Genomic DNA, 15,083 nt, shown 5'->3' with positions numbered 1-15,083 from the left:
AACCAGCAATGACCGAACACAGAACCGGCCGAACTGGACACAGAACCGAACAGACCGGACACTGAACCGGCAGTGACCGGACACTGAACCAGCAATGACCGGACAGAGAATCCCGGCAGTGACCGGACACAGAACTGAACAGACTGGACACAGAACCGGCAGTGACCGGACACAGAACCGGCAGTGACCGGACAGAGAATCCCGGCAGTGACCGGACACAGAACTGAACAGACTGGACACAGAACCGGCAGTGACCGGACACAGAACCGGCAGTGACCGGACACTGAACCAGCAATGACCGGACAGAGAATCCCGGCAGTGACCGGACACAGAACTGAACAGACTGGACACAGAACCGGCAGTGACCGGACACGGAACGGGCCGGAACGGACACAGAACCGGCAATGACCGGACACAGAACTAACAGACTGGACACAGAACCACCCGGACCCGAATCCCCCGAACACCGACCGGCAGAGCCCAGTCACGTGTCAGCGGCCGGGCAGCACAGCGGCGTCTCAGGGGCGGGGCTGCACCCACCGTTCTCACTCCCCATTGGCCCGTCTGCATGACGTAGAGAAGGGGCGGTCCTTCCGCGGGCATTTCTCTCCTCTCATTGGCCGCGGCGCGCTGGGCAGGGCGGGCACGCGGATGTGGGCGCTGGCGCGGCTGCTGCCGCCGGGCCGCGCGCTCGTGTGGCGGCGGGCGGGCCCCGGTGGCGCGGCCCGGGCCATGGCCGAGGGGCCCTCGGTGGCGGGCGGGCCCCGGCGGCGCCCCAAGGACGTGCCCCGGCACGTGTGGGCCCGCGAGCGGCGGCGGAGCGCGGGCGCCGGCCTGGCGGGGCCCAACACCGTATACGTGCAGGTGGTGGCGGCCGGCAGCCGCGACGCGGGGGCTGCCGTGTACGTGTTCTCCGAGTTCAACCGGTGAGTGCGGGAACGGCGGCGGCGGGGCTGCCCGGCAGGCCCGCCCTGACACCGCTGTCCCCGCAGGTATCTGTTCAACTGCGGCGAGGGCACGCAGCGCGCCATGCAGGAGCACAAGTAAGTGCGGGACACCGGGGGGACACCGGGGCTCAGCGGGCCCCGCTCACCCCCGTGTGCCCCGCAGGCTGAAGATCTCCCACCTGGACAGCATCTTCCTGAGCCGCGTGTCCTGGGCCAACGTCGGGGGGCTGCCGGGTGAGTGCGGGCAGGACGCGGGCACTGCCCGGGGCCCGGGCGGTTTGCGGGTGTTCCAGGCTGCGCTGGGGACGGCGGCATCTGGGGCTGGGCTGGGGCTCTGCGGCAGATTTTTTCCTGAAATCTCCTGAGCAGGAAGTGTTGGGCTGGGGCTTTGTGCAGTGCAGACACGTGGTGGGACAGACCCTGCCTGACCAGCATGCCTGGATTCGCTTTCTCAAAATCTCCTGAACAGAAAGCGCTGGGCCCCAGCCCTGTGTGTGCGGCACTGCAGGCACGTGGTGAGACAGGTCCTGCCTGAGCAGCGTGCCTGGATTCAGCTGCCCAAAATCTCCTGAGCAGAAGGGGCTGGGCTGGGGCTTTGTGCAGTGCAGACACGTGGTGGGACAGGCATGCCTGGCTTCAGTTTCCCAAAATCTCCTGAGCAGGAGGTGTTGGGCTTAGGCTCTGCAGCACTGCAGAATCACAGAATAATGAGCTTGGAAGAGACCTCGAAGATCATTGAGTCCAACCTGTGCCCTAACACTCAACCAGACTCTAGCACCAAGTGCCATGTCCAGGCTTTTTTTAAACACATCCAGAGATGGTGATTCTACCACCTCCCTGGGAAGAGCATTTCACTGCTTTGTTATTCCTTCAGTGGAAATTTTTTTCCTAATATCCAACCTATCCCTTCCCTGAGGTAGCTGGAGACTGTGTCCTCTGGTTCTGTCAGAGACCAACCCCACCTGTCTGCAGCCTCCCTTCAGGAAGGTGTAGAGAGCAATGAGGCCACCCTTGAGCCTCCTCTTCTCCAGGCTAAACAGCCCCAGCTCCTTCAAACGTTCCTCACAGGGTTTGTGTTCCCAACCCCTCACCAGCCTTGTTGCCTCCTCTGGATGTGCTCAAGCATCTCAATGTCCTTCCCAAACTGAGGGGCCAGGACTGGACACAGCACTCAGTTCTCACTGCAGACACGTGGTGGGACAGGCCCTGCCTGTCCAGCATGCCTGGGTTCAGCTTCCCAAAATCTCCTGAGTAGGAGGTGTTAGCAGTGTTGCCAGGAGGGAGGTGGGTTAGGCAGGTTTGAGTCCAAAGGAACACACAAAAGTTGGTGGGCACCATTGTGCTCAGTGCAGGATGAGGTTTGGATAGATGGCTGTGGGTCTTGTCCATTAAAATTCTGGAAATCTCCAAGAAAAGGAGATTAATGCTCTGTTCTGATGCCTTGCTCCAGATTAATTTTATCAAGATATGTATTTTCTTTATTTGTAGAGGCAAGTGACTTGTTGGAACTGCCACAAAATTCAGGTCTGGGTTCAGTTCTGGCCTTTGTGGAGAGGCCAAGCACTCCTGAACAGAGAGGGCTTTTTTTGGGGATCTACCAGTGCTCAGTGGAGCTGTGCTAAAGCTGTTTCTCTGCTTGCTCTTAGGGATGATCCTCACCCTGAAGGCCATAGGGCTCCAGAGGTGTGTGTTCCTGGGGCCACCAAAGCTGGTAAGTATGGCAAGGTGCAGAAGGCAGAGCAAACCCTCAAAGGGTTAAAGCTCCCCCTGGAACTGGGAGAGCTGAGAAAAGGGAATGTCTGTGTGGGTGTGAAATGCTGCTCTGAATTTGTGTCTGCACAAAGGGCTTGAAAATCCAAATCTCCTCAGTTTTCTCAAAAGAAGTTTCCTCAGAAATCTTCTGCACCTGTGTTGTAGTCTCATATCCTGATAAATCAGCTTTGGGAAGAGGGGAGGATCTTTGTTCCCTTGTCTGCTCCCTGCCTATTTTACATTAATAGGAGCTCAGTCTCTGCTCTCCTGTTTGATGTGGTCCTTGCCAGCCTAATGCCACGTCTGGACCAGAAATCTGCAATCCTCAGCATTGTTGGAATGGTTTCATGTCCTTGCAGTTTCTGCTGACTAATTGCCCAGCTGGAGGGGGTGGGGACAGTGGCTCTTTGCCTTTCTGAAGCCACAGTGCCTGCCCTGAGCTGTCTGAGCTGCTCAGGCTGGTCTCATGGCACTGCTTGTTCCCCCTCCTGACAGCCTTTCTCTTCTTTTCCAGCAAAACTACTTGAAAGCCATTCGCCTCTTCCCTGGGCCCCTCAAAAGGATGGACTTAGGTAGGTCAGGGATGTGGAGCAAAGGAATTTGGAACTTTGTTTCATCTCTAGCCAAGGTTGCATTGCCGAGCAACAGCCTCAGGTTCAGGTTCACCTAGAGGATGTTTGAAACATTTTTTTTCCTCTGCTACACTGTTAAACCCCTCACAACAGTGTTTCCAGCCCTGTTTCTGCTCAGGGGTTCCAGGCTGACTGGTACAGACAGCATTTGGTTCTAAATCCCTGAAGGCAGTTTGCTTCCAGAGTCTGCCATGAATTTGCTCATCATGGCCCCATGAGGATGATGGGCTTTTAAAACTTTATTTGTTCATTGGGGTTGGGCAGAGAAAGGGAAGGGGAACATTCAGCAGGTTGTGTTTAAGAAAGACAAAGACATTTTTCTGATTTATATCCTTGTAGAGTGTGAATCTCTGCTCATGCACTTGTTAATGGTGGGTTTTGATCTCTTCCCAGCTGTGCAGTTGCACACAGAGCCTGAGTACAAGGATGAGACAATGACTGTCTACCAGATCCCTCTGACAGGTGAGCCCTGCTGATGCAGGGAGACAGGGGAAGCACAGTGAAGGTTCAGGGAGCAGCTTGTGTTTGCCAGCCTGAGTAAGCAGAGGTTCATTAATTTGCTTTTCTCAGGAGAAGCATCTCATTTAAATAACAAGACCTGCTGAGTCAGGCTTGTTCCTTTAGGTGTGGGTGGATGGAATGAGCTGTGGAACATCCCTGGGTTTGGCTTTCTCAGCCAGCTGCATTCTTTCTGCTGCAAAATGTGATACTGGAGGTGCAGCACAGACTTGACAGAGTTTAACAGTCTGGGGAGAAGGACTTGGATGAGGGATGGCTCCTGAAATAAGTGACTGGAGAATGCCCCAGTGCAAGCTAGACTAGGGGAGGAACTCTGTATTCTGGTGCAGTTTAAACCTGACTGCCATGGAGGAGGGAATGCTACTCATTATTTTCTTCTATGTTACTGTAGATTGAGTGATCTTTGTCTGCTTTTCTTGGATTTGGGACAGCAAAACCATTTGGGGGTGCTGGAAGTTCACCCGCCCAGAGTCCTGGAGCATCTCCCCAAGGTGGAAATAGCCCTAAAAGGGACACAGGACCTGGATCCCCGAGAGCTGCACAGCAAAGCTTGGAGGAAGGAAAAGAGAGCCCAAAGAAAGCAGGTGAAACACATGGAATGGCCTTTTTAACTTTTTAATTAACCTTCCAAAGGATAGGAATTTGTCCTCTGAGCCATTTGCTGTCTGAAAGTGAGGTTGGTAGAGAAGCTCAGCTGGAAGGTTCCCTGGAGCAGAAAGTCTTCTGGTATTTTGGAAGTTTTAGAGAACTTAAAAGGCCCAAGAAATTGGACATGACTGGTGCTTGGGTGTGATTAGTCCCTGTAGTAGTTTGCTTCTGGTGGGGGTAGATGCTCCAACCTTTGTAATTTAATTACAGGTGGATGCTGGGCTGATGATTTTTCAGTCTTGGGCTTTAGTTTGGCTTCCTGTATTTGAACCCATGGGCTCTCTGGCCCATTTTCATCACATTTTTTCTGCTGGGCTCCAAGTTAAGTGGATAATGTTCCAGTTAATGCTTTAGCAAATTCTGGTGTGTTTTGGTTTTAAGAAAAGTGATAGCGAGTGATGATATTTTTAGTGGTTTTGCTTTGTTTTGCAGGTGATGAACAGAAGTGTGCAAGGAAGCATCCTGAGCTGGTGACAGCTTTTCTGTGCAAAGTGAGTTGGGGCACAGGGTCTCTAAACCAACACAAGAGATAAGAGAATAAAACAGAGTATTTCAGGGGGAAGGGACATCCAGTGATCATCTATAAGCACAGGATGAGTTGGGCTGGAAGAGACCTTAAAGATAATCTCATTCCATGTTCCCATGGGCAGGGACACCCTCCAATAGGTCAGGTTGCTCCAAGCCCCATCCAGCCAGGGTTGAACCATCCAGTCCAGCTGCCTGGCTACCTCAGGCTGCCCAAAATTTCAGACATATTATTATTGTTCAACCATCTCTTAAACACTGGCAGGCTTGGGGCATTGACCACCCTCTGTAAGGAAATGTTTCCTGATGTCATCTTGCTGCAGGTATTTAAATAGAGAGAACATTTTCAAGTAGGGCTTTGAAGCTCTAATGTGCTTCTGCTTTTCAAGTGTCAGAGTTGCTGTAGCCTGAGTAGGAATGTGTAAAAGTGGAGGTGTGTTTTAGAATCCAGCCATGATTGAGTGTACAGGTTCCATTCTTGTTGAACCCTCAGAGGAGGGCAGGCTGTTGTGCTTGCTTGGCCACAGAGGGGAGCAAGAAGCAGCAGCATGATCCTGGAAAGCAGAGAGCCCAGAAAAGCCTTTGTGGAACAATTGGAGCAGTGGCTGTGGAACTGAAAAAGGACAAAATACTCCCTTGGTGTGTGGAGAAGCTCTTTAGCTGGCAGTACCTGATCTTGTTTCATGGCCCTCCTAATTTGGGTGATAATTGTGTTTGACTCTCTGTAGGTTCACCCGAGGAAGGGGAAATTCCTTGCAGCTAAAGCCCAGGAGCTGGGCCTGCCAGTGTGAGTATGAGAGCCCAGCCTGGGCCAGGGGGCAGCAGGAGCAGGCTCAGGGCTGTTGGCAGCTGAGTATTTCTGTGGCCTTGTTCTCAGGGGAACTCCAGCCATCCTTCCCATCATTACAGCTCTCAAAAATGGGGAGAGCATCACTTTTGAAGGCAAAGAGGTAAGATGTGCCTGTGCTTCTGTTGGGGTTTTGTCACTCTCCCTCCTTCATTGGGCTCCAAGGGTGACAGTTTTTGGTGCAGAATGCTTTGCCTGCCAGTACATTCAGGTTGTTGCTGAGCCTGGGGCTCTTGGGGTGCTGACCAGGGAATGAGCTCCTGTGTGGGCATGGCTGGGTGTTTGCTGTTTGGCAGAGCTGCTTTATCTCCCCTCCCCAAAGCTGGGGCAGGTCTAGGAGTGAGCTGGTGGAGTTAATCCCTGCATTGTTTAAAGCTGGGGGTTGATTGCCTGTGTAGCCATCACTCCCTTCTGCCCCTGTTTGCACCTCTGACCCCAAAATAAACTCAGTAGTTCTGGGGTACAGGGTCTGCATCTCTCAAACACTGAGTGAGAGGCAGAGCCAGCTCTGGCCATGGCCCAGGTGATCTGCAAGTGGAGGTGCTGACCTGGGAGACAGGATCAGCACATCTTTGTGTCACAAGAATTTTATAAAGCCTTTTTTTCCTTACACATGCTTTTGCTACCATCTGAATCTCTCATGGGAACCTCAAAACTGCTGAAATTCTCCTCCTTGGTTAGGCTGTGGTTTCTGTGAGGCCAGGGTTGGGATTTGCTGTTCCACACAATGGATTTTGCTGTGAAATGAGAGCAGAAAGGGCCCCAGAGCTGCCCTGGCTGGGTGCATTGAGCATTGGGAGTGGCAGCTGGGCTCTGTGTGACTGAAGGAGTCAGACACAGAGGTGCAGGAAGGGCTGTGTGTGCAGGCTGCCTGTGCTGTGACCACTGTGTATCTGCCTGCAGCTCTTTCCCGAGGAGCTGTGCACCCCCACTGACCCTGGCCCAGTGTTCCTTGTGCTGGAGTGTCCCCACGAGGGCTTTGTGGATGCTGTCTGTGAAAATGAGACCTTCCAAAGGTAGGGCTGGGCCACCTGCAGTGCCTGGGGAAGGACCTGTGCTGAGTTCTGGTTTTGTTCTTGTTCTAGCTCAGGTGTGCTGTTTCTTGTGGCTGATGTCTGAGCTCTTTGGCACTGTTAAGGAGCTTCAGATGCAAGAAAGAATTGGTGGTGCATTTTGGGGCTTTTAGGAAAGGCAGGACCTGTGAGTTCTGTGACTGCCATGGGCCTGTTTTCCCCAGGGACCTCCAGAGCAGGAATGTGCCCTGGTGTCTGCCTGGGGAGCAGTGGAGGCTGCTGCTTCTCTGGGCTGCACATAACTGTAGGGCTTGTGCAGAAGCATTTGGGCTCCTGGAGGCTCTGCAGATGTTGCTGGTGGAGGAGAGGAACTGCCCTGTGGGGGACAGTGGAGGTGTCAGCAAATGGCCTGAGCCTTGTGGCTTGAGTGAGGCAGTCCTGGAGCTCCATGCTCTGAAAATAAATCCCTGCTCTGCCTGCCTCAGGGGGCATCTCTGGCAGCACCAAAGGGGGAGAGGGGAGGGGATGCCAAGGACATGGACTGGAGCACAGTTGGGTGTCACTGTAGGACACGAAGGAACACAAGCTCACACCGCTGTTCTCAAGGTGAAGGAAAAGGGAATTTCATTTTCTGACTCCAACATTTATAGATTTCCAAAAGTGACAGTGGATTGGAGGGTGGCAGTGCCACCTCTCCAATGACACTGGACAAACCAACAGCCCATCAGCTTTCTCCTCCTCCACAAAGGAATGCAAAACAATGAGTCAAAACAATTTTATTTACAGAAACTGTGTGAGAAAGTTCGCTACAAGAATGTAAATATCAGAAGGCTTAGAAAGTCTCAATAAATCAGGGTGACAGATGTTCTTTCTGCTTGCATGTGTCCCAGGTACCAGGAGGGAGTTGCTGAGCACCAGGTGGCCTTGGTTATTCACATGACCCCCGAGGCAGTGCTGCGGGACAGCCGCTACCAGCAGTGGATGCAGAGGTACGTGTGCTGTGCTCTGGCCTCCTGTCTCAGTTCTGGTTCCGAAGTCAAGAGCTCTTTACATCTTGGGTCCAAAGTAAAGAGCTCTAAAAAGAGGGCTCTGCTGGCTCAGGTGAGATTTTAGCTCAGGTGTGCAGATACACCCAGTTCTCACACGGGGCTGAAGCTGTTGAGCATTGTTTCCTCTGGCAGGTTTGGGCCTGGCACTCAGCACTTGGTGCTCAATGAAAACTCCTCTGCTGTGCACAACCCACGCAGCTACAAGATCCAAACTCAGCTGAACCTCATCCACCCAGAGATCTTCCCTCTGCTCACCACCTACCAGAGCAAGGTAATCCAGGCCCACCTTGCCCTGTGCCTGCTGCCCTGAGCAAAGGCTGTGTCTCATGTCACCCTCCTCGTGCAGGAAGCAGAGGCTGTGTGCCCTGTGCCCATCGTGAGAGGGGAGTGCCTCCTGAAATACCATCTCAGGCCACAGCAGGAGTGGCAGAGGTCAGTGGGAATCTTCTTCTTCCCAGGTTTTGGGTGTTTGCTTGAGGCAGCTTTTTGGTGAGGGAGGGCACTGTGTCAGGATCCCCTGCAGATCCTTTTTGGTGCCTGTGCTGGGGAAGCTTTTGAGGGCTGTGTCCTTGCCCCTGAAAGTCTCAGACAAGGTGTAGCACGTGGAGGAGGGAACCACTGAAAACAACACCTGGCCAGTGCTTTGGAGTGTTGTTTCTGTCCCTTGCTCCTGTGGCCTTGTGGTCCTTTGTCCTTTGCTTTGACTCATGCTGTGCACCCGGCTGTGGCTGTGGCAGAGCAGATGGGGGCAGGGAGAGAGGTTCTGGGGAGTCTTACCTTCTGAAGACCTAGAGGGCCTGACATTAGGGCTGACAGCTCCAGGTGGTTAAACAGTTACTGGCTTTGCTCCTGTGGCCTGGTGGGCAAATGGGTGAAGCTGCTCAAAGGGACCCCAGGGGGCAAGGGGATTTCAGCCACCATGGCTCAGATTTCTGTCCTTGTTGGGCACAACAGGAGGATGCCAAGAAGAGTTTAAGCTTCTCTGTTGAGGTAACTGAATACCTGTAGTGCTGCACATGCTCTGAAGCAGGCCCAGCTCACAGGTTTCTTACACTTTCCATCAGTGCCTGGATCCCTTTAGGTGTCTGCTCCTCCTGCAGGACCTTCTGTGCTGCCTTGCAGTGCCCTCTAGTGCCTGGCAGCTCTGCATGGGATGAGGTGCTATTGCAGGAGCTTCTCCACTTGGTGGAATGATCATTTCTGTGCCTGGCTCAGCCCAACCAGGCCTTTGTGGCACACACCACACTTGTGGATGTGTCTTCTCCAACCCCTCAAAATGGAAAGAGCATTTGTCCTCTTGTTGTAAGGGTGTTTTGTCACAGGAGTTTGGCACTTTGCTCTGAAAAGGGCTGTTTCAGCTCCTACCTTGCCCCATCCTGATGGGTGGCCTGTTGTTGCAGAGATGCTGTGACTGTCTGTGATCCTGATGAGTTTGTCAGTGAGGCCTTGGATCTCCCTGACTTCCAGACCCGTGTGAAGGAGTGCAAGGAGAGCCTGTCTGCTGTACCAGGTACAGATCAGCAACTTAGCTTGGATCAGTGTGCTGGAAAATAGGACCTGAGCTCTTGGTGCCCCCGCCCAGTGCTTCAGAGCCCAGTTGAAGCTGTGAAGTGGTGGGGCTTGTTCTGCCTTCCCTTATAAACCTGCTGCTGAGGGGGGCAGAGGTGCCTGTGCTGGCCACGTTGGCTCTGGTGAATTAGGTGGTGTCTGAGTGGGCAATGTGTGGAGAACACTTGCCTCCAAATCCTTGTTGTCTGTTTTCTCTAGGAAATGTGGGTGCTTATCCTGAGATTGTGTTCTTGGGAACAGGATCTGCGATCCCAATGAAAATCCGCAATGTCAGTTCCACGCTGCTGAATACCAGGTGAACCCCAGGGCTCTCTGATCTCTGCCTTCCAGCCCCAAGGATCCCCCTCCCTGCCTGGCCCTGCTCAGAGCTCTCAGAGTCACTCCTAAATGTCTCTGTCACCTCTCACCAGTGCTACCAGGTCCCTGCTCCTGGACTGTGGAGAAGGAACTTTTGGGCAGCTCTGCCGCCACTATGGAGAGCAAGTGGACCAAGTGCTGTGTAACCTCGTGGCTGTGTTTGTGTCCCACATGCACACAGATCACCACTCTGTGAGTTCAGGGGCTGGGAAGGGGCTCGTGCAGCTCTGCTCTGAAGCCAAGGTTCAGAGCTACCTGGGCTGCTCCAGCTGAGGAATGTGGGCTGGCCTGTATGGGAATAAATCACATGGGACTCCATTTTCTTCATGGTGGAAAAAGCCCATTCTTTATTATTAAGGAGGAGTTTTATTCTTATTTATATTATTTATAGGAGTTTCGTTATTTTTATATATAATATTTATATATATTATTTATATATTTATTTATACATTTATTATTAAAAGGAGTTATGTATATAACTCCTTTTTTATACAGTTTTACAGACCTCATGTGTGACTCCAATTGGTCAGTAGTTTCCTTGCCAATTACTTTTATTGGTTAGTAACAAGTTGTTATTCTGTATGGAATGGTCACTCAAACCCCTGGTGTATATGTGCAGGGAAGTTGTTTGTGAAATATAGTTTTCATTTTTCTATCTAATGGTGCAAAAACAGTTGATGCAGGTTCAAGTTGTTTTTTTACCCAGGAAAATGGGTAATGAATGGCTCACAACAGGATTGCATTCACATGAACCTGCAAAATGCTAGCTTTGACAAGGCCAGCCAGGAGAGCAGGATTGATTTTATGAATCCTTTCTCTATGATTTTTCTACCTTATTGCAACAGCCCCACTCTGCATTCCTCTCTTCATTCATTCCCCAGGCACTGCTGAATCTGTGTGTGTTTCTAATCCCCTCTCCCTTCTTGTTCTGACTCTGGGCTTGCTGAGCTGTGGTGCTGTTGCCTCTGACTCCCTTGCTGTGTCTGTGTTCCTCTGCAGGGGCTGGTGAATATCCTGATGGAGCGGCGCAGAGCTTTTGTGAGTAGTTACTCTGCTCTTAACATGGCTTGGGTGAGAGGAGGGGAAGTTCAGAGTAGTGGAGAAGCACCAGCCTATCCCTAGCATTTCTCCTCTCTGATTTTTCTCCCCACCTTTGCTTTTTCAGGCAGCCCTGGGTCAGGATTTCAGCCCTCTGTTTCTGGTAGCACCTGAGCAGATCATGCCTTGGCTGCACGAGTACCACAACCACTGTGAGGAGATTCTTGGAGACATCAAGTGAGTGTTCTGTGTGGAGAATGTCCTTGGTCTTTATTCAAGGCAAACTCATCCATTCCCCCAGCCCTTGGTTGGAGGTGGCTCTGACTCCTTTCCCTGCCTGTAGAACAAGGATATGCAATCTGCAGAGGGCAGGATGGGGTTTGTACTCAGCTGTGCTGCTTAAATAGAGGTTTGTGTGCAAGCTTCCCTTTGCTGTAGGAAAAGGGAGTTGGGGAAGTGGAAGAAAGAGTATTTGATAGTGGGGTAGAAGTGATTGGGTGAGTTACTGGGGCACCAATGAAAGTGAGAGGTTATACAGGTCACCAAGGCACTGAACTGAGGCTGAGGAGGAGGAGAAGTTGGCTGCTTGAAGAGAAGACCATGTTTTATTTTGTACCTGCCCTTAATTACCTCTTCTTCCTTCCCTCACAGAATGATTCCCGCTCAGTCTCTTGTGCAAGGCTGTGAGAACATCAGACCCAAAGCCAAGGAGTTTGTGAGCTCTCTGTTAGAGAGCTATGACCTGGCTGAGGTGAGTTCCTGAGCTGGGGGGCTTCATGGCTGGAGGAGACCTGGACTCTAACACTTGTATCCTTGTTCAGTTTCAGACCTGTGAAGTCCAGCACTGTAAAAATGCCTTTGCATGTTCAGTGATCCACAAATCTGGCTGGAAAGTAGTTTATTCTGGTGATACAATGCCCTGCATGGCCTTAGTGCAAATGGGTAGGTAACAGAACCCTCTGCTTGCAGAATCTCTTGGAGAATGGATACTGACAGATGGAGACCTCAGTGGGCATCCCCAAACCTTTGGTGCTGTGTCTGCCACACACTGAGGGGCTGAGGAGGGACAGGAGGCTTCTGTGGGCAGTTGGGCAGGTCAGTCTTCAGCTGAAGATGGAATTTGTGATTGTTTGCACAGGTAAAAATGCCAACCTGCTGATCCACGAAGCCACGCTGGAAGATGGGATGGAAAAAGAAGCTATAGAGAAGACCCACAGGTGGGGTGTGTTCTGCTGTCTGTCCCTGTTAGGAAGGGAGAGGTGCACAGCTGGGTGTGGTCCTTGGAGCTGGTGGTGAAGGGCCCAAGTCCTGTCAAAGGCTCTGGTGTGCACAGAGCTCTCCTACACTAAAGATGGGGTGTTGGTCACTGCAGCAGCTCTGAGACACCACAGCTCCTCTCAGCACCCCCAAAGGAAATGGGGAAAGCTTTCAAGCAGACATTGGTAACTCTACAAATAGGCCAGCCCGAGGGAAAGACCCTTTGCATGGGTACATCCTGGGTAGAAGCTGTTTTTACCCCCACAGCTCTCTGAGAGCCCTGCAGCCAGGGATTCCATGTGCTGCCCAGGCAAACGTGGGAGCAGCTGCTCAGCACTCCCTGCCAGTCACAGCTGAGCCTATTGGCACCCTGGGATAAGTGCCTGTCCCCAGGTTGTGGAGCTCTTAAATGCAAGGCTGCAACAATTGCAGCTGCATTCCTGCACTCAGGGTGGTGTGGAAGTCAGGGAATTGCCACCAGTGCAGGCTGCCCAAGGGAGAGGGGCCTGTGCCCCTGAGCTCACTTGGTGTGCTGTGAGCCTGGGTGCCAGCCTGGCTGTGACCAGGGCATGCTCCTTTTGCAGCACAACCTCCCAGGCCATCCAGACTGGGATGAAGATGAATGCAGAGTTCATCATGCTCAATCACTTCAGCCAGAGGTACGCCAAGATCCCGCTGTTCAGCGAGGACTTCAGCGACAGGGTCGGCATTGCCTTTGACCACATGAGGGTGAGTTGGGAGCTTGGGGCCAGGCCTGGCAATGGTGTCTAGGTTATTTTGATGGCTGCTCATGAATTAAATGCTCCTCTTGTATCAATATTCCATCTCCTGAAGAGCAGTGTCTGAAGCAGCTCCTTTAGCTGCTGGCAGCAGATGCTCTGTCACCCTTTCCCCACACTGCTGTGAGAGCGGGGGCTCATGGCCCTTGAATCCAACTCTTGGGTACTTGCCTTGTGCCACCTCAAGTCTGTGCTTGCTATTCCCAGCCAAAAAAACCTAATTTTGCTTCCATTCCCATCCCAACTGATTCGCTGCTCCAATGGCTTTCTGTAGCAGACAAAAGCTGTGGCTGAAGGCACTCGTGGCAGTGAGGGCAGCTCACTGTCAGTCAGAATTTGTCCTGTTCACAGCTTTTCTGTGAAGCAAACATCAATAACTCGTTGAGATCAGGGCTGCTGGATGCAGATGCTGCACACAGGAAGGGGCAGTGCCCTCTGCCTGCACAGGCCAAAGGCAAGGGGGAGTGAGGAAACCAAACAGCAGTTGTCACACAGGAGCTGTGTGCTTGTGTTTCAGGTACGTTTTGGTGACTTCCCAGCCATCCCAAAGCTGATCCCGCCCCTGAAGGCTTTGTTTGCAGATGACATCGTGGAGATGGAGGAGAGGAAGGAGAAGAGGGAGATGAGGCTGCTGAAGGAGACTGCTCTGGTCCTGGACAAGCTCACCAGGGGGGACAGTACAGAAGCAGCATGCCAGAAAAGGAAACAAACCAAGAACCATCAGGAACTGCCAGACAAGAAGCTTAAAACAGCCAACTGAGAGGGGCAAGGCTGGGAGTGCTCTGCTCCAGAGAGAGAAGCCTGGCTCTGCACAGGCCTGGGCACTGCATGGTGCTGCCAGCACCACAGGACAGGGGCTGGCCTGGGCATCTGGGTCTGCTTGCTCATCATGGATCTCCCTGGGCTGCAGCTCCAGGGGGCTGTCAGCAGCACTGGTCTTGTGGAGACAGGATCTGCCCACATGGCTCCTTTGGGGGCTCACCAGTCCGTGGGGCAATTTTTCTTTTAACCAAAAATTCTCTCTGAACTGTTTTAATTTTGGGTTTTATGCTATGAGGTATTGATAATGTGACAGCAGCAGGTGTGACCTTTGCAAGAGATCAGGTGTGAGAGGCCCTGGAGGGGCTGTGGGTTTGCCAGAAGAAGGTGAGCATGTCTCAGCTGGGTATGCCCCCTTTCACTATCAGAACCCAGGTGATAAGAGGAAAATTAACAGTAAAATGGGACCCAATCGTAGGGGTTTAGGTTAAATTAGGAGTGAGAATACATCTGTACATTGGTGTTCCCATTTTATTTTGGTTTTTCTCTGCTGGTTTTTTATTCAAAAGATCAGTTTTCCAAACCCTTTATTTAGAATCTGAATAAACCACTCGCCATCCTCCAAAAAGCTGCGTTGTGTATGGATCACTAATGAGGAGACAAAAGCCTGAATTGCTCTGGCAAATGACCTTGGCTTGGCTGGCTTTGGGGTAAAGACCAAGATCTTGCCCATCAGATCTGGATCATGCTGGAGCCTCATGGCTGTGAGTGTCCTTGAGCAGATTATGGCTCTGGATGCAGGGGACAGGAAAGTGGCACAGCAGGCAGGTCTGTGGTTAAGAGGAGTTTTTCTGAGGCTTTTTGTGGGTCAGCCTTGCTTCTTCCCTTGCTGCTGCTGTCACTGGCTGTGTTTGGAAGTAGGAGGGGAGTTCTGTGCTGTTCCAATAAAGGAGTTCATTTTTGGAGGCAACTTTTTGACACGTAGGCCTCACTCAGGAGATGATGCTTGCACACAAGTCTTAAGATGTCATTTTGAGTTTATGGGAAATTAAGGGGCAAACTATCAGCAAAGCATCTTTTGTTAATGAGCTGTGCTTTAGTGTGATGCTTGTCTAAAGCAGAGACTGGAGAATGGACACATCTGTGTCCTCCAGAAAAGCTCTGCTGGGCTTTTATGAATAGCAGGGGACTGGGGAAAACCAAAATGTTCCTGTCACTAAACAGGTGGAGGTAGGAGCAGGCTGGGGTGACACGAGCAGCTCTGGGACCGCACAGGATCCGTGTGCTGCTTTCCAGGGAATTACAGAAGGATCTTTGGAAAGGATCTGCTTCTCACAGAAGGGGGTGTTAATGAAGTGGAAATGCAGCGGTGTCAGGAGCACACCAGTTTCA

The 15,083-nt window shown here is 52.0% G+C and overlaps 2 protein-coding genes across 2 annotated transcripts in view; both read left to right on the top strand.

Annotated features, from left to right (window-relative positions):
- Nucleotides 1–645: 645 nt before the first annotated feature.
- ELAC2 (elaC ribonuclease Z 2) lies at nt 646–14,661 on the top strand. Its single transcript, XM_066565728.1, has 24 exons — nt 646–926; nt 993–1,043; nt 1,111–1,181; nt 2,594–2,658; nt 3,214–3,271; nt 3,725–3,793; nt 4,282–4,434; nt 4,931–4,989; nt 5,752–5,810; nt 5,901–5,973; nt 6,774–6,886; nt 7,774–7,872; nt 8,065–8,203; nt 8,279–8,364; nt 9,333–9,442; nt 9,700–9,796; nt 9,912–10,050; nt 10,858–10,896; nt 11,024–11,133; nt 11,548–11,647; nt 11,718–11,838; nt 12,035–12,113; nt 12,738–12,882; nt 13,450–14,661. Exons 1-24 carry the CDS (start codon nt 652–654, stop codon nt 13,690–13,692), a joined length of 2,553 nt encoding a protein of 850 aa, XP_066421825.1. The 5' UTR covers nt 646–651; the 3' UTR covers nt 13,693–14,661.
- The window catches only part of LOC136566398 (dynein axonemal heavy chain 9-like), a 53,682-nt gene continuing 52,583 nt past the window's right edge, over nt 13,985–15,083 (top strand). Inside the window, exon 1 of the mRNA XM_066565523.1 lies at nt 13,985–13,989. Within this exon, the coding sequence (XP_066421620.1) occupies nt 13,985–13,989 (5 nt within the window). The remainder of the gene's footprint in view (nt 13,990–15,083) is intronic.

The sequence above is a fragment of the Molothrus aeneus genome, chromosome 25, assembly GCF_037042795.1.
Source record: "Molothrus aeneus isolate 106 chromosome 25, BPBGC_Maene_1.0, whole genome shotgun sequence".
NCBI classification, from domain to species: Eukaryota; Metazoa; Chordata; class Aves; order Passeriformes; family Icteridae; genus Molothrus; species Molothrus aeneus.
The sequence above is the reverse complement of the archived record's forward strand: the minus strand, read 5'-3'. Positions and strand labels throughout refer to the sequence as shown.

Coding starts and splice junctions, on each gene's coding strand:
- ELAC2 (XM_066565728.1), top strand. CDS start 652: ATGTGGGCGCTGGCGCGGCTGCTGCCGCCGGGCCGCGCGCTCGTGTGG. Junction 8,204..8,278: donor TCACCACCTACCAGAGCAAG/GTAATCCAGGCC, acceptor CTCCTCGTGCAG/GAAGCAGAGGCTGTGTGCCC. Junction 9,443..9,699: donor GAGCCTGTCTGCTGTACCAG/GTACAGATCAGC, acceptor TGTTTTCTCTAG/GAAATGTGGGTGCTTATCCT.